A 26,200-nucleotide genomic window follows, 5' to 3' on the forward strand; every position below is an offset into this window, starting at 1 on the left:
AGGGCGTATGACGAGGGAAAGCAGAGAACGGTGGACCAAAATAGTCTAGTTCTGTCTTAAGTTATTACGTAAGTTATTATCGTATCCATATTAAAAATCCTCTAGGTTTTAAATAAATAGATCGACTTGGCCATGACAATGTATCTTACAAGTAATACATATTATATTATATTAGATTTAGTCTATGGCGCAAATTGAATGAAATTTATAATTTACAGTGTTTATACAATACCTGCTTAGTTACTGAAAATGCAGGCTTCCTGTTTTATCCACAACGAAGTTATTGGGGTTCGAAATTGGCCGAATTCCTTCGAGAAAAGGATGGTACGGCCGTGCCGGATTTTTTTTGCTCGACTTGTAGGGGCACTGCCGTGCCCCCAGATAACTAGTTATGAATAAATTTATAAATGCCATGTCACTGTGATTTGCACCAATACACAAAATTAAATCTAGTGTATGTAGTGTGAGATAGAATTTGTACAAAAATATTCGTCAAAGACTCTATTTTTAAGAAAACGCAGTAATTGAGATTAGCCATTGGTTTAGAGTTGGAGTACGGAAATAGTAGTTCGACCTTGTTCCCTGGAGCTGGCATGATCTATGTACTGTACATACAATACATATTTACCCGATACCTGAAAAACACTCTCAAATTATCTTTTTCTCAATGAGTGGGTTGGAAGGTTAAACGAGTCATAAAATCTGCTACCAGGAGTTATCGTATAGGACAGGACATACCGAGATAGGTCTAAAAACCTACACTCAGCGCAACTTTCATATTTTTTTGACAAGACAAGTAGTAAGTAAATAATTTTGTTTAAATAATAAATTGGGTTATATTATATAAATTGATAATACCAGTAGCGCTATTAGTCGTGTTTATGCACGCAGTTGTTCTATTCTCACCAAATTTCTCACATAAAATATGTATTTTTGCAGTTTCTTACTGAAGGACCATGATCGATTTATGGTAATAAGAGCCAGCATTTTATTTACTCTTTTCTCTAACGTGCCCCAAATAAGTAAATCGTTGTCAATCAGTGGATTGAGCAGTGGCTCAAACGGGCCAATATGCCAATTTGACGACCTCGGTGCCGCAGTGGTAAAGTGCTTGCCTCTGAACCGAGAGGTACCGGATTCGATCCCCGGTCGGGTCAAGATGGAAAATGATCTTTTTCCGATTGGCCCGAGTCTTGGATGTTTATCTATATTTGTATTTGTTATAAAATATAGTATCGTTGAGTTAGTATCCCAAAACACAAGTCTCGAACTTACTTTGGGGCTAACTCAATCTGTGTGATTTGTCCTAATATGTTTATTTATTTATTTAGCAAAATTATTTTAATTTCTAACATTTGCTAATTAATCTCTCTCATCCGAGCGTTTACCCGCTTTCTTCCTCAGCCGTAGAGCGTAGGAGCCCAGAGTAAAAGTGTGCTATTATTGTCATATATACTAAAAACGACACAGCGACGACTTCGATGAACCTCGTCGATGAATTTAGCCAAATGGCTGGCGTCCAATATACTGACAACGTAAGACTTATTCCCATATTCGGTTTATTATAGTCCCCTAAATAAATAAATGTTCTGGCGTCTGGTTCTGACCTCAATAGGACCACTCCATATCCTCCCGTAAATGTCGTGCATCCAGAACAAAATTAAATAGTCAGTGTCAAATTTATTTACACGTTTTTGACGGCAAACGAACGAGATTACTTTTTACTTGAAATTAAATATTTAAAAAATTATTTGCTTTAAAAACTAACCAGTACCCAGAGCATTACGTATATAGGTCTGATAACAATGTGTGTGTTACAATATCAAAATGCAAGTCGCAGCGTGCGGCGGCCGCTGCACGCATTTCTTGCAGTATTGATCGCTCGGCGGCCGTGACTCATGCCGCCCTTGCCCGACATTCAACCACCCCCAACACCCGCTGCACACGCGTTATCACTACCCATCTCCCTATTATCTATTTATCTAGGGTTGCCTTTTTATATTCTTTAATAAATTTCAGTAAAGTTCCTAATTTTAATTGCTATAACATATCACAATATTAACATCTCACATATTATTTTGTGAACATCCATGTCCAAATTCAAGATTATTTTCGTTTTCATTCTTCACTAATGTTTTATGTATTTGTACTTAAAGCTTTTAACGATAAACATACACAACATTTTTAAATTAAAAATACTGCTTTCAAACTCAAAAACATCAATCCCTTTTACTTTTATAACGCTATACTCATAAGCGGTATATAGATAGGTATAGGTAGACGTTCCACACGGAAAGAAGCCGGAATCCCGTCTGCCCCCCTGGCAAGACACCCTACTAACTTTTATTCGGCTGTTGCCGGAGGGATCTCGAGCAGGGCATTAAGGCGATTCAACCTTCTTTATTATTTGGGGTACTGTGCAGCGCCCACATATTTTTTATTAATTCGTCATCATCGTTATAACATAGTAAGAGAATACAATAAATTTACAACCTTCATTTATTCATGTTCTATTTAAAAAGGTAAAACTGTGCCAGATTCGACCCCTTTTTAAAAATAATCGAAGTTATTTTGATGCGACCATGATAAATTGTAGTCAGTCCGAATGCCACTGTGAAGGGCGAGACCTACCCTAAAGAGTTTTAAAGGGTTACTTCTTACTGGCTTTTTATAAATAATTTAATTTACTGCTTTATTAACTGCAAATGAGGCTAAATGTAACTAGCAAGTAGTATTCCACGAAAATAAATCAATATGAAATCTTATTTATTTTCGATATAAATATTTAAGATGAAAAATCTATTAATTTATGACAGAAAATTGTTATGTTTATTTTAAAATTATTGACACCGAAAACTTCTCAAAGCCCTTTATAAGTGGAGAATACATAAAAATAAGAGCTTCACGCCTTACCTAAAGAAATGTTAACTTCAATTCCAATCTCTAGTTTGTTCAGCGTTTTCCTTCGTCCAAAATTGGTTGATTCATACAATAATGAAATATTGTACATTTCATGACAGCACGTTAACATTGCGTGTATTTCATAAATAGTTTGAGTAAAAGTAACGCAGCTTCACTTAATTATTACTTTTATGACTTATTCATACGAAGTTAATAAATAACAAATAAAAATAAATATCTAAGGAAAAACAGGCAAGTATACCGAAAAGTTCGATTAGATGATGATAGGTTATTCGATGATACAGCATGTCTGTGAAAATTTCAATAGATAAAACTTTAATTTGGTAGATAGATAGATAAACATTCACGCCTAGACGTAGTAGCAGATGGTAAATTAGTCATATTTGAAAACGCACCAAGGCTAACGGAATATGGGTAAAAGCGAGTGTCGTCGTCGTACGCTGTTAATGAGGATTGTAAGCTGAGTTCCTGAAGACGAATTCGGTGCTTGCCGTGACAGCACAGGCATACACTTTCCCGTTGCGCGAGGGTATGGCTGCTGGATCGATACCGCCCCACGTTCACGGTCAACGCCCTGCGCCCGCCCTACGCTTTCGCGTCACCGACGCCACCAACCCCCTCACACCCCCTCGAACACCTCTCTAAATATAGGTACATCGCTCCGACCCTTCAGCTCGATGTTACGAAACGCAATTAACTTTAACTATTTCCAGAAGAGTATTTTGTCTTCATCCGCTAATATGAAATTATGACTCTAAATTAGTTTGATTCAGTCAGTACAAGTCATGTGGTGATGGTGACAACGTTACAGTTATGTTTATGTGAAACTAGGTAAGCTATGAATATGTATATGAAATCTTCTTGCAGTCCCAAATCTGTAGAACACTTTTCAGACGAATTCCACTGATTATATCAACGCGTCACAACCTCTTCAAATGTTAATCGAAGAGGTTAATGATACAATGTAAATTAATTAAATCAAAAGATAACAAAAGATAAAAAATAACATTATTTTTATTTTTAAATCTTTATAGGTCTCGTCATAAGCATTTCGAACGTGGCTTACGTTCGAAGGTGCTTTTTTTGTGAAAACAAAACGCTTACTACAATTATTATAACTACATACTAAAGGAGCGAAACAAGCACTTCAGACAGACAAAGCTTTTCTTTCAAAGAAAAATATAACAAGAACTAAAATGCTTTACTTCCCCAATTGACAAGGCCAAGGACAAGATGATAGAAACCTTGAACGAGAAAATCATATTATGTAATTGGCTGAATAAATTTAATCTTTAGCTTTCACAAAGTTCCTTACGGAAGACGGAATAAATAACTCGTGTGTCAAGTTATCTGACTGCCAATTTACTACGATATCGGTCATGTGATTGATTAAGTCACCAAACAAAAACAACTATATCAAAATCGGTGCATCTGTGTGAGAGTTACGATCCCATAAACAGACTCTCGGCCAGCACCTCCTAACATCACTTTTCATAGCATAGCGGGTAAGCGAGCTTGCGGGTTGTCAGATGGTAAGCCAACACCGCAGCCCACGGGCACCGTCCACCCGATACATACAAGTCATCGATGTGTTGCCGACTTTTTAACATAAATATATAAATAAATCTTCTTGAATCATTATATCTTTAAAAAAAACCACATTAATATTTGTTGCGTACTTTTAAAGATCCAAGCATACATAGGGACAGACAGCGAGAAGCTACTTTGTTTTATACTATGTAAAATGATAAAGTAAACAACCGAAAACAGTAAATATATACAGTCAGTATGTAACAAACAAAAAAGATATAATTTTACTGAACCCTCGGTGCGCGAAACCAATCCGCACTTTTTTTCCGGTTTTTCGGAAGAATTAGTAAACATGTAGTACAATAATAGAATCGAAGTAGCAATCGGATTTCTGACGAAATCGTATGAAAAGTCATCCCGGACGGAACAACCCAAATTAATTACGATAATAAGTAGTATTAGGTAAATGATCAGTAAATTGCAGTCCATAGAAACCGTGAAGGACAGATACAGAAACACTAAACCTCATTCACTAACCTTACAATATTTCAATGATATTATTTATATGGCGTATTATTTGAGCACTAACAAAACTAGCGAGAGCAACTTATGCGATGGTAAGGACATGTAAATGAGTTGCGATGAAAATCATCCTGACAAATCCTTCGCCCTGAAAAACCCACATTCGTGAGGAAAATTACTTTAATAAATGTAAGGTCTAGATAACATTGACATTAGTATGAAATAAATATTTTTATTTTAATATGAGCCAACTATAATTTAAATTAAAAGTTAAAACTATAATTTGTGAAGTTGCGTCGCGTCGTTTAATTTTCAATGCAGGCAACATTCCCGGTTAGGTTAGGTATCTACTTTAATGTTACATACATATAGATAGGACGGGTCGATGTCACAAAGGCTTGTTAGAAGGAAAGTGCCTATTGTTACTGATTAATAGACGAGCCTATGTACAAAGCTATGAATGAGTTGTTTAGCTTGCAACAAGACCCTGCGCCTGCGCCTAGTGAGAATCGGCCAGGATGTGTTTGCCAATGAATTGAATACTTCTACACACCATGATAATTAGTGGTAATGAACTCAAAACAACAATTTCGTAGCAGAAAATCATATTATATACTAAACTATATGTATTAATACGCGCACATACCTTTTTTATTTCTCAGACGTTTCGGACCTTGTTGTTTGTGTATAATTATGCAACGCGAAAGTTTAAAAGTAGTTACAGAAAATCAATATTTTAATTATCCTGTATCAGTGTTAGATACATAAGTAACTAACGTTACTTCGTTGGTTAGGCTTTGTATAAAAAAGTTTACCTAATAATTATATTTCGAGTTCTATACAGGCTTTGCTATAGTGGAGAAGAATAAATAATTTTGGATGTATTTTGAATCAATCAATCAATCAATCAATAAATCAATCAATCAATACATCATCAATACATATAATAAAACAGTAAAAAAAATTTTCTGATGACGTATAAAAATCGAAGATATGGAACACCTGCTGATGAACTCCAACAGACCAGCTACACTATAACAGATATGACAAAAGCGATTTAACAAAAGTTGATCAGCCTAATGATCATTTTTAACATAGGTATTTATAAAAAGATAACATAGGTATTTTTAACCATGATTCACAAACATCTCGAGACTCTCAAAAATCTATTTTGTTCCCCATGACTTCTTTGCCGCTAGCAACAGCTCTTCTATAATATATATTAGTAAAAGTTAACCAATCTGATAAACATTTTCTGTTAAGTGAAGTCAGCAGAAATTCTTCAACCTGAGGAGCAGTAACGGTTGGCGTATTAAAATAGAAGATTTCGAACATTTCTGCAACGGAAGTTCTGTAATAAAGTTAATCTTATATTTACCCTATACTATTATAACATAAGCTGGGAGTACCTGCACGTGGTGAAGGCGGAAACAGTTTGGGCTAAGTTTCGATAACGACGAAAGGTATTCGTTGAAAACTTGCCTGAACTGGCTAAAACTCCCATTTATGTATAGAATACGCTTTCGGGCTTATGTTATTTTCTCTCTAATAATTTTGATGCCTTACCAAAAATGGTTCGGCTACGCGAACGAAGTCGCTGACATCAGCTAGTTAGTATTATTTCTTTGAATCCAATAATGGAACAGTCGCTCAACTTAACGATTGATCTTCACAAAGTTCACACCAATGCTTCCCTACTGACTATTGCGTTCGTATTCCATCACCCCACATTCAATACCAAAGTTATATGTAGCTGTACAAGTACAGAATTGTTCCTAGCGCGACGAGGGACTTCAGACGGCGGTACCTACTACGTACATACTTATAGATTTAGCTACAATGCAGTGAGTGGGTGAGCAGACTGCAGTCAAAGCCGCTGAATCCCGGAAAACTACCGACCCAGTCTAGACATGGGGGCACATCCCCTCGCGAACCCCGGCCCCCGCACCGCACCCCGCCGCTTTCACCGACTTGCAGACATTATAAAAAGAGAACGCACCGCTTTTGAGAGACGTAGTATGTGACATGCAGACAAAAACCCGGGAAATGGAGATGAAAAATAACAAAAGGTGTTTTCAGTCCTGCTCTTGAAGCGGCACTAGAGTGGGCTGAATTGAAAACCATAAATTGTTAACGCGGGAAAATGTGTATTTTTTTTTTCGTTTTTTACAACTACATTTTGTTCTAGTAAAATAGTAGCAAATATCATTACCGTGGGAATAGTACAGTAGAATACAACGTTATCTTCTATACATTGCCTATATTGTTGTCTATAGCTCACCCTACTAATTTCCTAATTTTTACTAAAATATTTTAATACTTTTACATAAATCTGACTAATTTTAGGAAGTATTTGAACTTTGAATTGAAACAAAGAAAAATATCTGGAATATCGTGATAAAAGTACTCTATGTGACTCAGGAATAATTTAGATTCCTACTTATAAAAGAATTTTGAATATGGTCCGAACCTCTTACATACAAAGTTACAAATATTTCTATTATCATAGATTAGTGTAGTTGAACCTGCATAGAAAAATGCAAAATATGCTTCTAAACGTCAGCTGTGCGTAAATCAAAGTCAACGTCAAAATTGACTGGCGCAACCTACTAATTCCATGGGTGCAACTCACTAACATAATATTTGGTAGTGATTATTTCATCTCAAGAAAGTGTATGTACTTTCGAAGAGAAAAACACTATGAATTCTGGAAAACTACTACACCATAATCTTGCAGGAAGATAAATGTAACGATGACACGTTCGAAGAGAAAGGAATTTCGAGTTAGTTATTAGTTTTGTTAGTTATTTACTATAATATAGTAAGTTACTAGTTAATTTGTGGTTATTAAAAATATGTGGTTAGTGGTGAAATTGGGGTAGCAATTTTATATGGGACTTCATCACGTTTGAATTGAAAGAACTGATTTTTTGTTACTAAAAATAATAATGTAGTCACAAAATAATTTTAAATTATATAAAACGACTTAGGGTCGGTGTTCCCTATTTGAATAATTTCGTTTAACATGAGTAAAAACTAAAAAAATATTTTCTATCATGGTGTTCTTTATTGGTCTACCACCATCACCTTGAATTAGATAGACATGTGATATGCATGATTGACTGTTCTGCAGTGGGTTAGTGAGAGTGAATAACAGCGGGGGTGTAGGGGTGGTGCACGGGGGTGCTTGCAGACAGGGTGGGTCGGTGGAGTGGGTCAGACGGGAGAATCGACGCACCGCACTTCCGTGCCGGCTTGTAACCGAACATACACACAAACATATGCACTACGAGGGTAATCGCATCCAACAATGTTGCATTTCCAGTGTTCCGACACTGGAAACATGCAATATTTTCCTTCGCATGTATTCAAAACCTTAGGGAAAAAATAGAACTGCGAGACGAGACAAATTTTAAATTTCTCCGCAGATATAATATAACTAAAGGTATTTTTATTTGATTAATTTAATTGTTTTGCAAGTTTCAGCAGTCAGTATTCGACTTTGAAATTAATTATTGATTTCCGAATTCAGACAACTGCATAGGAATATTATTAGCAAACAGTGGGAACATTTTAGAAAGTAAGAGGGTTGGACCTGAAGCTACATTTTGCTAGAATAAATGCAGAATTTTACTCGCGTCAATAAAGTCTTAAGAGATGCCTTATTTGTGCAACTTTAAAACAGTTGCGTTGTTAGTCATATCGAGTTAGATATCACGTCCATCCATGACCGAGCGGGCCTTGGACGCGGCCGTCGACTCGAGTTCGCTTAGATATTTCAAATAAATCTTGTATCTCTCTTCTAACGAGAAGATGTAACGAAGACGGGAATATATTGCAAGCATTTGATATCTGCACTGTCGCCAGGCTCTGGATCGTTGTATCGATTGATAATTACTTTATGAGAGCGATACAATGGAATTATGGAAGAACTTAAGAGAGAGCAGATGGGAAAGCGCATTGGCAGAAAATACGCTACAGATATGGTGCACATACTTTTAGGTTATCTTTAGAAAATTAATTGAATTGAATGAATAAATTAGCGAGTTAACTTTATAAATAATTACATTTATTATTATTATTAACTCATAATAACCACGGAATAATAATACATTAATCCAAAAATTACTATCATGAAATTGCAAAGTTATGAAAATTATTGTAAAAGTTGAATTAATTTATCCTACTGTCCTTTCAACGGTAAAGTTGGGAAGAAATTTAATGACAGTGTTTTAAAGTAAAAATAATTACAACACTCAAATCAGTTTTAAAAGAGATGATAGTAAAAAAATAGAACATCAGGTAATAATTTTGATAAAATTAAGTATTTATTTAATATTAGCAAAAAGTAGCCTAAACACACCAGTATGGTGTGGAGATAGACACCAAAAATCAAACACACTTTCAGTTTCATATTTATATAGTTTAGCTGGACCATTATGACTCTTCTTCAGGTGTTCAAGATCTTCGATGTTTATACCTCAACAGAAAATGCTCATAAAATTGAACAACTTTTTGTAGGTCGACATAGTTTTAAAGACGATCATAAAGCTAGCTAAGCGTGGTCTAAAATAAAAGCTAATGCGCTTTTACTTTTGATTTTCCGAGAAATTTCATACCTGATGTAATTTTAATTTATGGGCTTTTAAAATGAAAATCATTTTAGAAACATTCTACATTATCTTATTAACTAGTTCAGAAATTATGTTTATTTCTCTCAGTTAATTTCTCGGCTTTTCCGAGCAATTTCTCGCGGAGAGCTGGCTAATGGTGTGGTTGTCGTGCTGCGTGGAGCGGGGTCAATCGCCGGTGGGGGTCGTCGGCCGGCGCGGGTCGCGCTGCAGCGCCGGTATTGCATCTGTATGCGCCCTGAGCCGCCGCCGGTGCAAATTATAGAGAGCGTGGAACGATGTGAGGAATCCCCTGATGGTAAACTAGCATGTGTATCAAATTACTGCCTCTAATCTTCCACACTAATATTACAATGAGAAAAGATTTGTATATATATTTGTAATGAATAAACTCAACAACGACTATACCGATTTTGTTGAAATTTATTATTAGGTAGTCGAAATATTCAGGAGTAGAGAATATAATATTCTTATATAGGTACTTAGTCTTTTTTTCTTTAGTATTATATTAACCTTGTTGACATAATTTTTAATCAGTTAAAGTATCACCCACCAAAAAACATGTGTAATCTTAATATAAGTAAATTAACTTGAAATTCTATCTGACCAGGAGACGTTCAAGTAAGATCTGTTTAGATGAACAGCCCTAGAGAAAAATCAGGTGTCGATTCTCAACCTCTTTATTTTGTGGCAGTAGGCCGCTGACAGCAAAAACTGACCGAGTCGTCCTCCGCTCTGAATTGATATCAGCAGAACTACATTATCATCTTTACTGCCCGCCGTACGTGATCCAAATTCAAATAGCTAATTACAGTCTGTATATCTTTTCCAACTTTGCCACCATTCGTCGAAATAGCTTATTTTTTATAAGTACGTTCACCATTTTACATATTTTTATTGACATTACCATTTGTGTAAATAAAGTATGTTTGTAATCTAATAAAAATGTTAAATGGTTTCATACTGGGTAATTACTAATAGTTGTTAAAAATATATTTATAGATTGTTGAAAATTTCGAATTTAGGATGGTTTAAGCATGAATAAATTACAAACTTGCGCCCGTTTTGCGTATTCACTATCCTTGGACTTAGAAAGTTGAGGAAAAATGTTAGGTTAGGCAACGAAGTTGACTTTCAGTAGTTTGTAGTAATGTGGAGTTCCGGAAAACTTAATTGCATATCAACCACAAGCCTAATATGCAGCTGTAGATTTCCACTGCACCATGCAATTTGCCTCACACTTTCAATTACTTTTATGCACCTTTTAATGAAAATTGGTCAATGCATATTACCATGATCACCTAATGTATAAACTTTTTGTCGCAAGACTATTCTTATCTCATTTCGTGCAGAATAAGTTGTGCATATAATTTTATCCTACAACCATTATATTATAAAAGTGAAAGGTAAATTATACTACTGAAACACGCAAATACATCGTAACATATATATGAACAGATTATTTACTTGGTATGTATCTGAATAATTTTCACCTAGAATTACTAATCCAGGTCCATTTACAGTTTGTAAGTACATTTCAGATTGAGTCGCTTGTAAGAAAGATATAATTTTAGTGATTTGAATTGAGTCGCTAGATGTGTTCATTATCAGACCAGCCCAAAAGCGTTAGACGGGTTATTAAACCATCAGAAAAAAGGATAATCTCAAAAAATATATTATTGCACCCTGAGCCCTGACGCTCTATGGCTGAGAAAAGAACCTGGAAATCTCTCAGATGACAAAGAGAAACAATTAATATTTTTACATCCTTAACTCAATAAGATGAAAGATCAAAATAAGTATCTTTGTATTAAACATTCGGTATTGTGTAAATAATAGTGACGACTATGCGTCATATTTCAGTAGAGTCAGAGGTATTCCCATTATCGATCTGAACACGTCATGGCATGGGTCACCCTGGAGAGAAACGAGATGATTCGTCCTTTTACGAGCTTATTATCCAAACTGCTAGATTGAGACCATAAATTACATATATCCAATTCCTAGTTAATATGAATAAGAACAACTGATGTAATGCAAAATATATACAAAGTGATTGCGTTTATACATACTACAAAACGAAAAAAATACTCAAATTGTTACGTATGTTGCTTTAAAAATTTAGCCTAATACATTTAAAAAATGATCAAGAAACATATTTTTATTTACATTTTTCACTTTAATTAAACTCAAATACATACAATTATATCATTCACATTCCGCGTAAAGGTAGACTTTCAAATGAGACAATAGAATCAAAAAAACATCGTAACGTTGAAGGAAAATGGAAAAATAGCACAATTGAAGTTTCGTAGCAACCTCGTAGCACGGTGCTACGAATGCGCGGGCGCATGCTAGGGGTCACTGGCACTGGCCGCGGCGCGGACACTGCACCCGACTTGCTTAGATACTTCTAACATTGCAACTTTTTTCTATTGCACACATTCTCACCACGACTGCATCGCTTGCAACGCACCGAGTAAAACCAAATAAACCAGGAGAAAATTGTTATTGCATGAAGAAACTTTCTCACGTTGTAGCAAGCTTATACACCCTTGGTCTTTGTAACACATTTATATTTGCTTCTTGATGAGACATATAAAACTCGTCTATTACCGTTGTTTCTATTAACAATAAATTCAGACTCTTCTAACGGGAGTAAGTAAATTTTTTCTAAAAGGACTCGTCACCATTTAAAAAAGATTTCACCAATGCACAATTTTCGATATATTAAAGAATTACTTTTAGTTTTGGTAGATTATTTAGATTTATAAAATATTTGATAATATCTATAATTATTGATTATTTAACCTTGCCCAGGTAATTTTACTTATCCACACTGATCCATACTTACATATATGTTCATATTAGTCCATACTAATATTAAAAAGAGAAAGGATTTATAATGAATAAATTCATAAACTACTGGATCGATTTTGATGAAATTTGGTTTAGAGATAGACGAAACTTTCAAAAAAAACATAGACTTTATTTATAATTTTATCTGAGCGAAGCCGGGCCACTAGTAAAGAACTAAGTTAATATTTTTAGATACATACTCGTATTTAGATAGAAGTTTCGTAATTTTTCTTAACAATTTGGTTGCTTGGTCAAGAGCATCACTGACCGAGATCTACGATTTCATAAATATAAAAAAGAATATTTTAGGTTCAGGCTGAAATTAAACGACAAGTTATCCGTGAGATTAGAATGAATGACCCTGGGGCTATTACGCTGAACTATATATATTTGCATAATGATCCAATTGCATAATGATCAAATTTTTACAATCATAATAACTTGAAACATGAATCAAGGTGTGAAAATTCCTTCATTTTTATAGAAGTACTAGTTAGAAACTGTAGTCAGGTAAAAGTTACCGCAGATAATGTATTGAATGGATAATGTGAGCGGAGCCGGCCGGATCGCATTATGAATCACTTTCGCGCGGGCGCAGTTGACTCGCATCGAAAGTGCAACGCCCCGCTGAACTTCGCGCTCCTAACTGGGACGGGCAAGCGCATCTATGCAACTGCAATGCATTACACTAGGTTTCGTGCAATACTTAAATAAACTTAAAATTTTCTTTTTTTATTTAAATTTAAAAAATGGATGGAGAAAATCTTATAATGCTATTTTCAGTATCGTACAGAATATCATCTCATTTTTACATGTGTGTTGTTATTAAAGAACAGGCAAATGTAAAGCAGTCTATAATTTTAAAGTGATATCAATTTATATACATAAATAAGTAATCGTTTGATTAAACAAAAACGAATACAATATAAACATATATATCGTACGACATTTTATTTCTAGAATTACGTATGCGTAAACAAAACAATTTCCCATTACAAAGTCTTATTCCACAGATTCCATCTGCCGCTTAATAAAAATAGACTATACGCGGTGTTTTTTTTTTCGATCTCACGTTACAGGTAAGTCGTTAGTCGGATAAAAGCAATGCAAGAGCGAGTAGTGTCTAAGCAAAGGCGTGCTCTGAAATAGTCGGGACGGGATCTATTTCCCGGGCAGCTGCGCGCGTTCGTTGCCCCGGCGCAGAGCGTTAGAAGTACAACGATCTCTGCAATTATCGCTCGTGCAACTCTAAACTTGAACTGTGAGCGATGCAACGCCGAGCGTGCACCTCACCTTCACTGCTTAGAAAGCAACATATAAGTATTACGTACAACGCTCACTACGCTACGGCACATAATGTTACCTACTTACTAGAATGGCTACGTATTGCATGCACTCGTAAAAGCGAGAGCAAAATAGTTTCTGATCAATCTGATGTCTGGAGATGGTGGAGAAAATGTGAAACGTGTTCTTAAACGAGAAAATATCAAAATCAAATATAGCTAATTATAATTAGTTAAAAATTACACATTACATGATTTAAATTTTGGAGATTAATTAATTAAGAATCTATTATTTTAATAATAAGCGTATACATCGAGTAAACCTACTTTATGTCTATTTTATGTTCCCAATTCCTTTTTAAGAACCTTTCCTTTTTTCAAATGCCAGGAATTAAGCTAAGTATACAGAAATAAGTAAATCTTAAACAAAAAGAAATATCGAACTAAATTAACTTAACGAAATGTTTATGCGTGACTCATTTCGTTCCCACGCTTTTCAGATACCTGTTTGTAATAATAACTTTTGTCATACGCACCTCGGTAACAAAAAGAAAAATATTTGGGCAAGTGAAAATGTTTTGATATCTCAATCAAATTGGGTTGTATGCACTTGCACTGTCTGGCGGCTGGCTTCAGGTGTTTTTTAAAACATTATCTCTTGAATGAATGTCTTTCTCTGTTGACAAAACTGCATCCCCTTGCGACAATAACAAAATGCTAATTATATAAATATGTTATTTACTAAATGTTTCTTATGTGAATTGCAAGCTTTGTTCATATTTTAATTCTCCTTGTTATTTATATATTACTTAAAAAGATATTTTGACACTATTCTATACTACATAGATGGCAATTTATTTATGTGTTCAGTTTAAATTGACGTGAAGTTTAGTTATTTGATTATCGTTTGATATTACTAACCTAAAGTGCATAAAGACTTTCTAAAGTTCATGTTGCCCTGGTACTTGGTTGCACTAAAGTGCATTCTCGTGGTGCAACAGCAATGGCTTGGTAGCTGTGGTAGCGTTGCTGATATAAGTAAAAATGAACATAAATTGAATAATATTCGTTTAAAGTTAACATTAATAAACATTTTAAAATATGTTTGACCAAAACTAAACATTTTGATATTTGTGCGTATTGTTACTTATTCCGTAATGTTATTTAAAAAAAACATAGTTTAATCTGTAAAAGATTAGTTAATATTCGTCAACTGAGATTTCGCTGCAATGTACTAGGCTTACAGATCCATCGGGGAATTAACTCGTGCAAAGAAAATGGCGCGATGCACTCGTATGCAGTTGGAACGAGTTACGATTATCTGCAAGTGCGAAAGGGATAGGCAGTTCTTTCGCTCGTGTTTGCTAAATGCGAATATGACGCAAACTGCATATGTAGACAGACAGGCATTTTCCATTGGCTGCATTCAATGTAGAGGTGCACACTTCCACATGTTTGCTTGTGGGGAGCCGACCGACATGTCAACGCAATAATATCCATTGAAACCTCCACTGCATATTTATACACGCAGGCGCAATCGATTTTCAAGTTCTTTTATTACTTTAAACTAGTATCACTTACACACTTTGTATATCTACCTACTTATAACTTATTTTACTAAACAGAACAATTGGGTGTTGAAAATATGCATTAACATTAAAAATTTAAACCATGTTGAAACAACGTGAGAAATTATGATCCGGCAGCGATAATATTCGTCTTACGACTCTTACGTATATGAAATATAAATGTGAAAATTATTTAATTAAATGGGAATATATTTTTGCGTTAAAACTTTTTTACGTCTAATTATTTTGCCAGATTTAAAATTATCTGATAACAGAAGCACCCATTATTGTATGAATATTTGTATGGAACATTTTTTCATGGAAATTTCTAGGAATCTTTGATGTCTGCCCTCTCTACTCTATTTCCCGCAGATAGTTTTAACTTGCATTGCCTGTATTTTTATTTTTTTCCTTTACTGAGTGAAAAGGAAAAAAGAAATATGAATTTGCTATTACTTATCAGCATAAGCATAGGTATTTTTATAGTGAAGTATTTAATTTAGGATATACCTAATTTTATAGTTGATAGAATATAAATAAAATATTTATTTGAAATCTATTTGTATTTTAATTACCCAAAAATTTATAGTCTATGATACTTAGCACACGAGTACTGGTAAACTGGTAACGGTAGCTACGAGCTTTATACGAAGCCGTTGAATAAAATATACAACCTCCAGACTGGAGGCTTCCAGTACAATAAAATGTATTATGAAAATGTATGTGCATGTGTCGATTGTGCAATATTATTTCTGTCTTGTCTTGTAGTACCACATGTAGTACTAATACATTTATATAGATTGACTGATCACGCCAGAAATAAGGGATTTATGCACCAGGTACAATTTAATTTCATATGAAATAAAAAGCGAATATCAAAGTAAAGTGAACGTCGTCGCTCGCGCCGCCGCCGCCGCCCCACGAACAAGGGTCAGGCCAGCAGCGATCGCTTCGCGTCTTATGTATGCCTGGTAGCGAAGGTTCGTTCGCTATACAACCCTTTTCTCGTCCTAAACTATTGTAGCCTGAAAAGGACTGGACACGCATTGTTTGTAAATCTCAAAGTACAGCGTAGGCTCAAGAACTATCTTGTCATCGACTTAAATATATAACCTGTGCTTGCCAAATGGTTCATTTCGATATCTTGTCTAATATTCAGTTAAATAGAGGTAGACAAAGAATCTCTCAAGTGCACAAGACTTCGCATTTGCGCGGTTTAATACCAATTTTTCCCAGTTTTCTTTCTAAAAATGTGTGAAAAAATTGCCTTTTTAGAGTTCCATACCTCAAGAGATAAAAACGGAACCCTTGTAAGATCACTTCGTCGTCTATTTTTCTATCTGGCCCTCTATAACTAGCCATTTTCACATGAATATCAAACGAAATTTAAATTTAAACCTATATAATAATATGGTTTACCTACCTAGCTGTAAAATTCGAAACTTCGAACGTTGGTCAATTTAATTAAAAGATATTTTTCCCGTTGACCTAAATCATAAATTCTAGAAGTAAATCATAATTTCATTTTAATTTTTTACATTTTAATGTATTGATCAGAATAGCATGCTGTGCTTTATTGTTTACCATGGACACAATAAATTGAATTGATAACAATATGTACAAACCATGTTAGTAATAGCAAAATATGAGACTTATGGCATTTTAACGATATCCCAGTAAAAATCAATAGAGAAAAACCATGGAATTAGTAGGTACTCCGTACAACTACCTACTAATTCCATGAGAAAAACCTAGAAAGATGACAATTCCAAATATAGAAATTGAATTGAATATGGAAGAAGTTCATAAAACTATACTTAGGACTATTAAAACTTAAACATTATTTTAAGCAAAATTTTATTGTTTTCGATTTATTCGTTTCAATTTAGTGCGCCCGTGGGCCGGCCTTGAGGCCCAATAGTATACGAGGGCACGCCCTTTGCCGATAAATTGGAATATGACCTTGACCGATTGCTGATTTCTAGCTGAAACTAATATAGATAAGTTGTTCACAACATTTAGACATATTAAAATATTTTACTATCTATCAAGAATAAATATATCATATGTAAGTAAGTAGTATATGAGTATAATGATGCCATTTTATGAGTTAGTGTAAATTATTATTATTTTGTAATTATTTAGATTTTTGAGTCGGTAAAACATATAGGCTTATTTTTTTCTTTTAACGCCAATTTTAATTAAAATATTTGTTTTCATTTCTTTCTTTTATAGACGATTTCATTTTGTAACGCAGCTACGTTTTGTTTGGAATATCTTTCGATGTATTTCGCCTGCGCTGGCACATTTGGATCTACTGTCATAAATTTTAAAATTCTAAATCCGCTCGAACACTTTGACGCGTAAACATTACGATCAAGCTAGCAAGGCAAGAGGGTGGCCGTGATAAATTTATAAACATTAAATAAAATAATAAGAACAAACCCAATAAGGGTAGTGCTCCATTTATTGTGAATATATATAACGTATCACCTAATCTCTATTTTGTATTTTTAATTTATATTTAATTGTTCTAGGTCTTACCTTAAGTTTTATAATAAACTTACTTTACTGCCTAGTGCTTATTTACTATCCAACCCACGATAAAATCCCGACAATTTCTTCCTAAAAGAAAGAAATTAAACAAATATATATACCATATGAAGAATATTAATCCGACAATCACTTTTCGACAACTAATTTTCTTGAAATGTCGCATACTTAAATACTTCAATAACCCGGAAAAATGCTAAAGCTATAACAATATAATAGAAAAAATATATGTAATGTAGATCCCATTGCCGGTTCAAAGAGGAAAAAGTTATCTAAGATCCACCTACATTTGTATTAAGTAAGATTATTGATCCCATGTGCTGCGAAATGTGTGTCAATTCTTGGTAAATTCCGATGTTGAACGTATGTCTTTTATTATGAGTATATTTATATTGTGGAATTATATTTAGTCACTCTGAATTATTGTAGAAGTCGTATTATATTTGACAGGGGGATCTAATATAAGTAAAAATTCGACAAGACACAAATGTATAACACAAATACCTACCTATATGACAAAAACTAACTTTACAGAGCTCACTGAAAATAATGATTTAGTTTAGTGAAACGACATATTTTATGACGTATTTTAGTAAGAATATGTTGTAAATAATCATAATTTTCTGGTAATTTTCTGGAACACCTGATGTAGACCTATGATGGTACAGCTAAACTATAGGGAATATGGAAATGACGACTTAACAAAAATTGATCAGTCTGATGAGCATTTTCTTTTGAGATATAAAAATCGAAAATCTGGAACACCTGATGTAAACCCATGATAGTGCAGCTAAACTATAGGGAATATAGAAATGACGACTTAATAATTTTTTTTTTATTCTAATGAGCATTTTCTGTTGAAGTATAAAATCGAAGATCTTAAATACCTGCAGAAGAATCATAATAGTTTAGCTAAACTATAGAAAAAATACTTTTTCAGTCTGATTAGCATCTTCTGTATGTATAGGTATCGTTACATTTGTCTGTACAATTACATTTCTCTAATAATTTTGACTCCTTATCAAAAATTGTTCGGCCACGCGAACGAAGTCGCAGGCATCAGCTAGATTTATAATAAACTAGCTTTTGCCCGCGGCTTCACCCGCGTGAATTTCATAGCAAAATCTCAGTATTTTTTTTATCGCGTACTCTGTAAGACTGGTTAACATATATGATTTAAATTCGCATTTTTTCTCATTTTTAATTCAATTTCCTGTTTCCCGCTGCGTGTTTTGTCCCGCAAACTTGTCCAATCCCGCTTCCTGCTATGTAATGTCGATATCCCGTACCGTTTCCTGCATATTGTGCCATCATGTTTTTAGCAATGTGTCCCGTCCCGTTTCCCACTACGTGTCTCCTTCCCATTTCCTGCTCCGACTATCACTCCCTAAAACTATATTTTCGTCATCTATATCAGTAACTAAGTAAGTACATGCATGAAGAATTAAAAAAAAATAATGTACAAATTAGACCTTTCTTCAATTGTATCATATGTATTGATGATATTGATATACAAACTCGATAAATAGATATATATTATAGGTCTGGTAACCCCACTGCGTGAAAGGTATAATGCCTAGGACTGATCTCAATAACACACATTCGCCTTGAACGAGGAAATGGCGCCTCGTGTTCCGGGTGCATCAGATCGATCGGCCGTGACCATGGCAACGCGGGCTCCGTGCGAGGGTCAGGGGCGCAGCCTCGTAGTCTCCGAGCGCTAGCTCCACTCTAGGCTATTTCAATTACAAAATTACTCTTTTAATTTCTCCTAAATGAGTTCGATTAAACTGGGTAGCGCGTGGAAGATCTCGCTTCGCTACTGCTGTAATTAAAAAACAGGCTAATTTTGCGTGCGGTTGACTGTATATAGTTCCCAAGTAGGACAAAATTGATTCTTTTCAGTGCTGTCTCAAATAAAGATTTGCTACAGTTGCTAGGGTTACATTCAGTGGTAGTGTTTATTAACTTTGAAAGTACCACTTGGAAATAGGCAGGCAAGGATATGGCGGGTGGGAAGTATTATGTGAATTAACAAATATTCCCGAAATACCTACTGATCGATATGTAGGAAAATCAGTAAGTAGAGCATTTCATATTAGAAAAACATCGTTCGTTACCAGGAAAATAATTCTTATATTAAATAAATAAATGTTTGCTAAATGTCCTCCATAAGGTAGGTAGAGAAGACAAATCGTTTGCGTGTCTGGCTTCACAATGTATTTTAAGATGAATCAATAGAGTCCTTCTTGTAATTTATCACGCCTATAAGGCTTACCTCATAGCTTACTACGAGGTAACTTCTTAACTCGTGTAATGTTGGTTAGTACGCTATGTTTTATTACGTCGAGGCTCAAGGTGTATAAAATGGCGCTAGTTACATTGCGGATTCCTTATCAGGTGACCTTCACTACTCCGGCAAAATCATGCAAATAAAAAGTCGCGTACTATTTTTCTTTGCCTTGATATTTTTTAGATTGTGATTATATCAGCCATCTTATCTTTGACATCACCATAATAATTAACACAGTGTATTTCAGTGTCCGCAACCTTCACCACTGATAAGCTTCTTCCTTTCTGTAAATTTGATAATTTGTAGCATTGACCGTAACCTTTTGTAATGTCAAACTTTATTGTCCATTCACTTGAGCTCTATACAAACATTTATGTACCTACTATAAAATATAAATAATTTAGTGGAAACATAAAAAGTGATGTAAGAAAAGATATATGTATTGGGAAATAAAATAAACCACGTACCTATATTTTTGCAAGCATTTGCCACCTTTCGGGATGTCGTCAATTTAAGAGCCTATATTAGAAAATAAACACGTGCTTCAGAATACGTGGCCGTGACCCTTGCTCGGTCACATCAGCCAGGGTTGAGCGGCGCGTGGGAGGGGTTCAAAGCGAAGGACGCTGGCGGGGGGAGTGCAGGGGAACGGGAGAGGAAACACGATGAATAGACATTTCTGAATTTCAGTTGTTTCCATGCTCAATTAAATGGCTCTGATACCTACATCTTATTTGCGGTTATTTGCAAAAACTACGTTGTTATGAAACCATTTACAGTAAGTGTTGCAAGTGACGCGCCGCGACCTCGGCCAAGGTTGCCCACCAGCACTTCCCTGTGTACTCACTCATTTATAGCTTGTCCAACACATGCATACAGTGCATGTATGTGTATGTTTCGTAGTCACCAGCCTATCTAGATTACATATACGGCTGCTATTATTGTATAAGTAAATAGAAGTTTGATTTCCGCCATAGAATTAATATTCAAATATAATTAATAGATAATATGATTTTTTCTGAAACCGGAATAAGACTTATCATCATATACGCAATATAAATAAAAACAAATTGTGAATATTAAACATAAATATAATTTAAATATTACCATTTACATAAACCATAACGACTAAGTAACTATTTATTATGTGTGCCTTTCATAAAATCCCTTGATGCGCAGTAAACGCAACACAAACATGGATTAATCAAGTCCTTGTTGATAGCGCGAGGACGCGAAATTTGCAAATAAAGTTATTACAAAACCAGGAAGCGCTGCGATTGTATCGCAAATTGCTATCAGCGGGAAGTAATTTGCTCTTAGAGAAGGTTATGGTGATAACACGTCATGTGCACGACTCTTCCAAGTGCATTGAGACAAATTAGTAATTTACAAATAACGACTATGTTCTATAGTTTGGATTACACTGATTAATTTTAGTGCTTAGAGTCGACAAAAAAGCCGTTGTTTCAAATGTGAAATTCAATTTTTTTTCATATAATTAAGATACGGATTCTAATATAGTTATTTAGTTTTATAAAGTTCGGTTCAACAAATTAGTATTTACAATAAATCAAAGCAAAACGTCAATATTCGTAATATGGATATTATGATGTGCCAAATTGCTATCAGTGTGCCAAAATGTCAGGATTTTTTGACTTATTTGACAAATCAGTCATCTTGCCTGGGTTTTTACAATCATGCAGGGTGCAAGGGGTCGAGAGCACCTGTTGCGCCTGTTGCGCCCGCGCATGACATTGCCAGATAAGATACGGCTATTATTTTGTCACAGCTATCGGTCCAATGTCACAGTGACCTTAATGACACGAATGACGCGTCGTCACCACACGTCGCTCTGACCTTGTGATATTTATCTAATCTACCATTCGCGAAAATAGGTGCTGTTACAACGGGAATTATTTTCCATAAGATTGTGATCTTTTTCTGTTCTTTTTTTTTAAGTATTGAAACTGGGCTTTTAAAAAAAAGTATTTGAAATTTATAAAAAGTGAATAATTATTCACGTGAGCTATTTTGTTCTCAATATCATTGGTTCCGCTTTTCACAGTATGCTTTCCTTAATGGATACGTTGGGTGGGTTGGTCATATTTAAAAAAAGTTTCTAACAATAGCTTTATACCATGAAAAACGCATCGGAGAAAATTTTTTAGTAATGAACTTTAATAGGTATACATAAAGGGAATAAAAAATGCTTAGCTAAATTTCTATTTTAGCTTGCGGTTCGCTCTTCAGAAAAGTTTGACAACTGCTGTATTACAAGATAATTTGTAAAATGAGTTTTACGGATGAAGATATGAAGATGTTATATAGTATCTGCCCATTTCTTATGTCTCGATCGATTCGACACAATAGGATATTAATCTGGGTTCTAAACACTTCTTACTTCAAGTAAACATTTGTGCTAACGTATTTGTAACCATTATTATCTGTGTCACGTGTAGGCTCCCGTGAAATTTTTTATTTTTATCTTTACACGTCAAAACATGTGATTTTATATTATTTGGATCATAATTAACTATCTATAAGATAAAGTAATAAGGTCATCGATTTCGTATATTTTTCAGCCCCGATATGTCACGTGCGCAACCATGTAGTTTATTCAATATTATTATGAATTTATAGATGTATTAGCAATAGCTGATCAATGCGATAAAATATGTCGTTTATATAGGCCGACCTTCATCAGGCAACGTCATACCCGGAAACCGCTCTATAGATGTAAACCGCGTTACAATTTTCCGAAGCAGGAAGTGTAGAGCGACGGCCAAGGTAAAGTAAAATTGTAGTTTAATCGTCATATTGTCTCGTTATTATACCTTTTTCATTATGCATCTTCAAGGATAGACCTCAGATAGGTATACTTCTTACTGAGTTTTTGTAAATATTATAAGTACACTATAAAAACATTGCACTATAGTAGTTTGACTAAAATTAAAAATTTCTTTTTTACCGATAAATGAAGGTTATCTTCCTGAGTTCGCATTGTTATCACTAAGCTATTATATAAAAATATGTTTGCATGCAACTCACCTTTCAACTATCTTATTTTTTAAAAATAGGTGATAAACATTCCGTCTCCGATTATTAATTATTTATAAATGTAATGATAGCACAGAGGGTACCTCATGTAAAGTGTTTGACAGGAAGATTACTGAAGTGAAGTGGCAAGGTAGAGGAATAAATTTAAAAGAACGTTAGCTTATTCTATTGTAATGTGCTCATAATGCGGTTACGACATATTTTAAATCACCTGAAACCTTATTATCATAGAACAAATATGTATGATTTGACACTTTCATAAAGCAATTAATTTTAAACAGCCTTCTTAAATTTAATTTTCAAAAATTTTAGGGCATCATATTCGTTTTTCCTATATATATACCTGGACTTTATGAGAATCAAGAAATACTTTCAGGTGATGATGATATTTCCTATTGTTGGATCAATTAATCTAACAATCATGCTTAGTCAGATGACAAAATAACAAATAGACGACCCTTGAAGCCTCTCGACCGTGACTCCGTTGATCAAATTAGAAACAACATACACAAAAGCTTAGAATAGAAGTATAAATATCTAAGTTGAACCTAACCTTCGGTTGACTGAATATTTTATTGACTAGTACCTATTTTCTGTATAGACCCAGCGTAGAATATATTTCCACACTTCGAAGAGACATCTACATCACACCTATTAGTCTTGAAATTGATATGTACAAAGAATATATTCGTGTAAGCAATTCGGTAGAAAAAAAATATTATGTAGAAACTATGCTGTGACCCCGTAGACCGCCGCGGCGTAGCACTGCTACGAACTTTGTTTCATGGAAAATATATTTTTCCCGTTTTCTTATTATTATGATTTAAAAAAAATATTAATTATATTCGAATGTATGAAAATTACAAACATGCATTTAAAAATAAAAAAAAAATAATATTAAATAGTAAAAATAAAATTAATCATTCTCATGACAGCGATTAAAGAAAAATATTTCATAACTATTATTTTCTTGATCCTAAAAATCCTAAAAAAACATTTGAATTTTATTTTGAATGAATATTCCTGTAAGTTTAAAGTAATCTGAAGCGATGGTGAGGTCTTATGAAGGTAGCTTACAGGACCTATACCTAAAAGACAATTTATTTATAAAAAGAATGTGTAGTTGTAACTTACCTAAATCTGGAATGGAGCTGGAAGGCTCTTCAAAAGAGGGCGGCTTGAGTATCCTCGGCGGTGGCGGCGGCGGCGGCGGAGGCGGCGGCCGCATACACTGGATCACCGAGTGCGGCGGGGCCGGCGGCAGCAGCACGGGCGCCCGGAACTCCTTGCCGGGGGGCGCCGGCAGCTCCAGCCGCCGCGCGCCAGGCAATATATCAACCTCGTAACCCCCGTCCCCGGGCTCCCTCTTAGGGGACAACTTAGGATAACACTGCATTGTTCTGATAAAAAAAATGTTTTTCAGTCTAATTTGCAGTCCCGAACTTGCAAACAAAACTGTCCAAAGTTGTCATTTACTCGACTACGACACATGAAATGCGGAAATCTTCATTGTTTATTGACATTTGGTGGATTCGTTTAGGCAGAGTACAAGGGCAGCGACGCCGGGCGCCGGTATTCGAGCGCGATCGTAGCGTGCGCGGCGCGCCGCAGACCGCGAGACTCGTTCGCTCGCCGCGGCCAACTTTCTCTCACTGGCGTGGCTGCGGCCGTGGACGGACGAAAGTGAATCTGCAGCGCGCCCCGCGCGCGCCCCCAGGTGCCTGCGCGGTGCACCGCCCGCCCAACGTCGCCGCCGATGTCGTTGCAACGCCCATCCGACATCAACTTTAACCTTAACTCTGACCTTTGCTCGAGTGCACTGCACTCGCTAAGTCAATAGCTTCTAATCTTAAATATTGCATTTCTATAATTTCGCGCAGTCTAATGACCTTTCAAATAAAATATTTAATCTCCTTTCAAAGAAATAAAAATGTAAATAGTATAAACTCTCAATTGAAATTGCTCTACCGTAATGTTTACAAGAATCTTCTAATGATAGATGTTAACAACCGTATTTACAAACACGTTTATGGATTTATTTTCTTCGAAATTAAGGAACATATTCATCAAAACTGACGGACGTGACAAAACCAACCGGAAGCCGCTATTAGTATTTTTGGGAAAGATACGAGTAGCTTTCCTTTTTAAAGATATTTGTTTCTATTTTCCTCTCACGTGCTGTTTCTATTTATTTAACTGTCTACGGTATTTAATAAATTCCAGATTACAATGTCACTGTTGTGATATGCTTATAGATGCACATTTGCAACGATTTTTAACACGATATTTGATAGCTAACAATTAGAACGGACAGTCAATAAATGCTATCACTCGGTGTCAACACAAGCGCTCACAACACTCCTCCTTGTTGATGCAAACCGCCACTCTGCTTACACTTCATTATTTAGCAGTTATTTCTAGTAATACATTTTTATTTGATCTAATTATTTTAATTAAATACAATGAAAAATACAAAAAAATCAATGCATTTCCACGAGTACAGCAATATTTTGATATTTATTTGTTATTTAAATTTTGGAATGATTTATAACCATTATTCCCGCATCCGTCTGTGCCATTGGACTTTGTTATACTTTTTCATAGACTTTATATTTTTAACAATACAAACAAGTAACAACTACGACAGCATATTCAAAATAAAATCTATGCAAACAAAACACGACCACAGTACCGTGTGTGAATTTATTACGTGGTAATTTGTAAATAATCTATAATCTGCAATACGTCCTGCCACTAAAAATATTAATGAAGTACTTATTTAATTCTTTAATGTAACCATCTGGAAGAGTTGTGCCAAAGATGATCTCGGTCAATGTTAAGTTTTATAGATAAAACATGACTATATCAGTTCTGCTAATTCGAGTTATACAAACGACTAATAAGTTCCACTATCGATTCAACGGTTTGGGCACGTTGGTGATAACTATCTCATAGATAACAAAACAATGCGTGCGTCTGCGG

The 26,200-nt window shown here is 34.9% G+C and overlaps 1 protein-coding gene across 1 annotated transcript in view; it reads right to left on the reverse strand.

The window, feature by feature from the left end:
- Eip75B (Ecdysone-induced protein 75B) overlaps window positions 1–24,865 on the reverse strand; it is a 99,366-nt gene extending 74,501 nt beyond the window's left edge. The window contains exon 1 of the mRNA XM_053770007.2: window positions 24,353–24,865. Within this exon, the coding sequence (XP_053625982.1) occupies window positions 24,353–24,614 (262 nt within the window). The 5' untranslated portion in view covers window positions 24,615–24,865. The remainder of the gene's footprint in view (window positions 1–24,352) is intronic.
- Window positions 24,866–26,200: the final 1,335 nt, after the last annotated feature.

Source organism: Plodia interpunctella, chromosome 3, assembly GCF_027563975.2.
Source record: "Plodia interpunctella isolate USDA-ARS_2022_Savannah chromosome 3, ilPloInte3.2, whole genome shotgun sequence".
Classification (NCBI taxonomy): Eukaryota; Metazoa; Arthropoda; class Insecta; order Lepidoptera; family Pyralidae; genus Plodia; species Plodia interpunctella.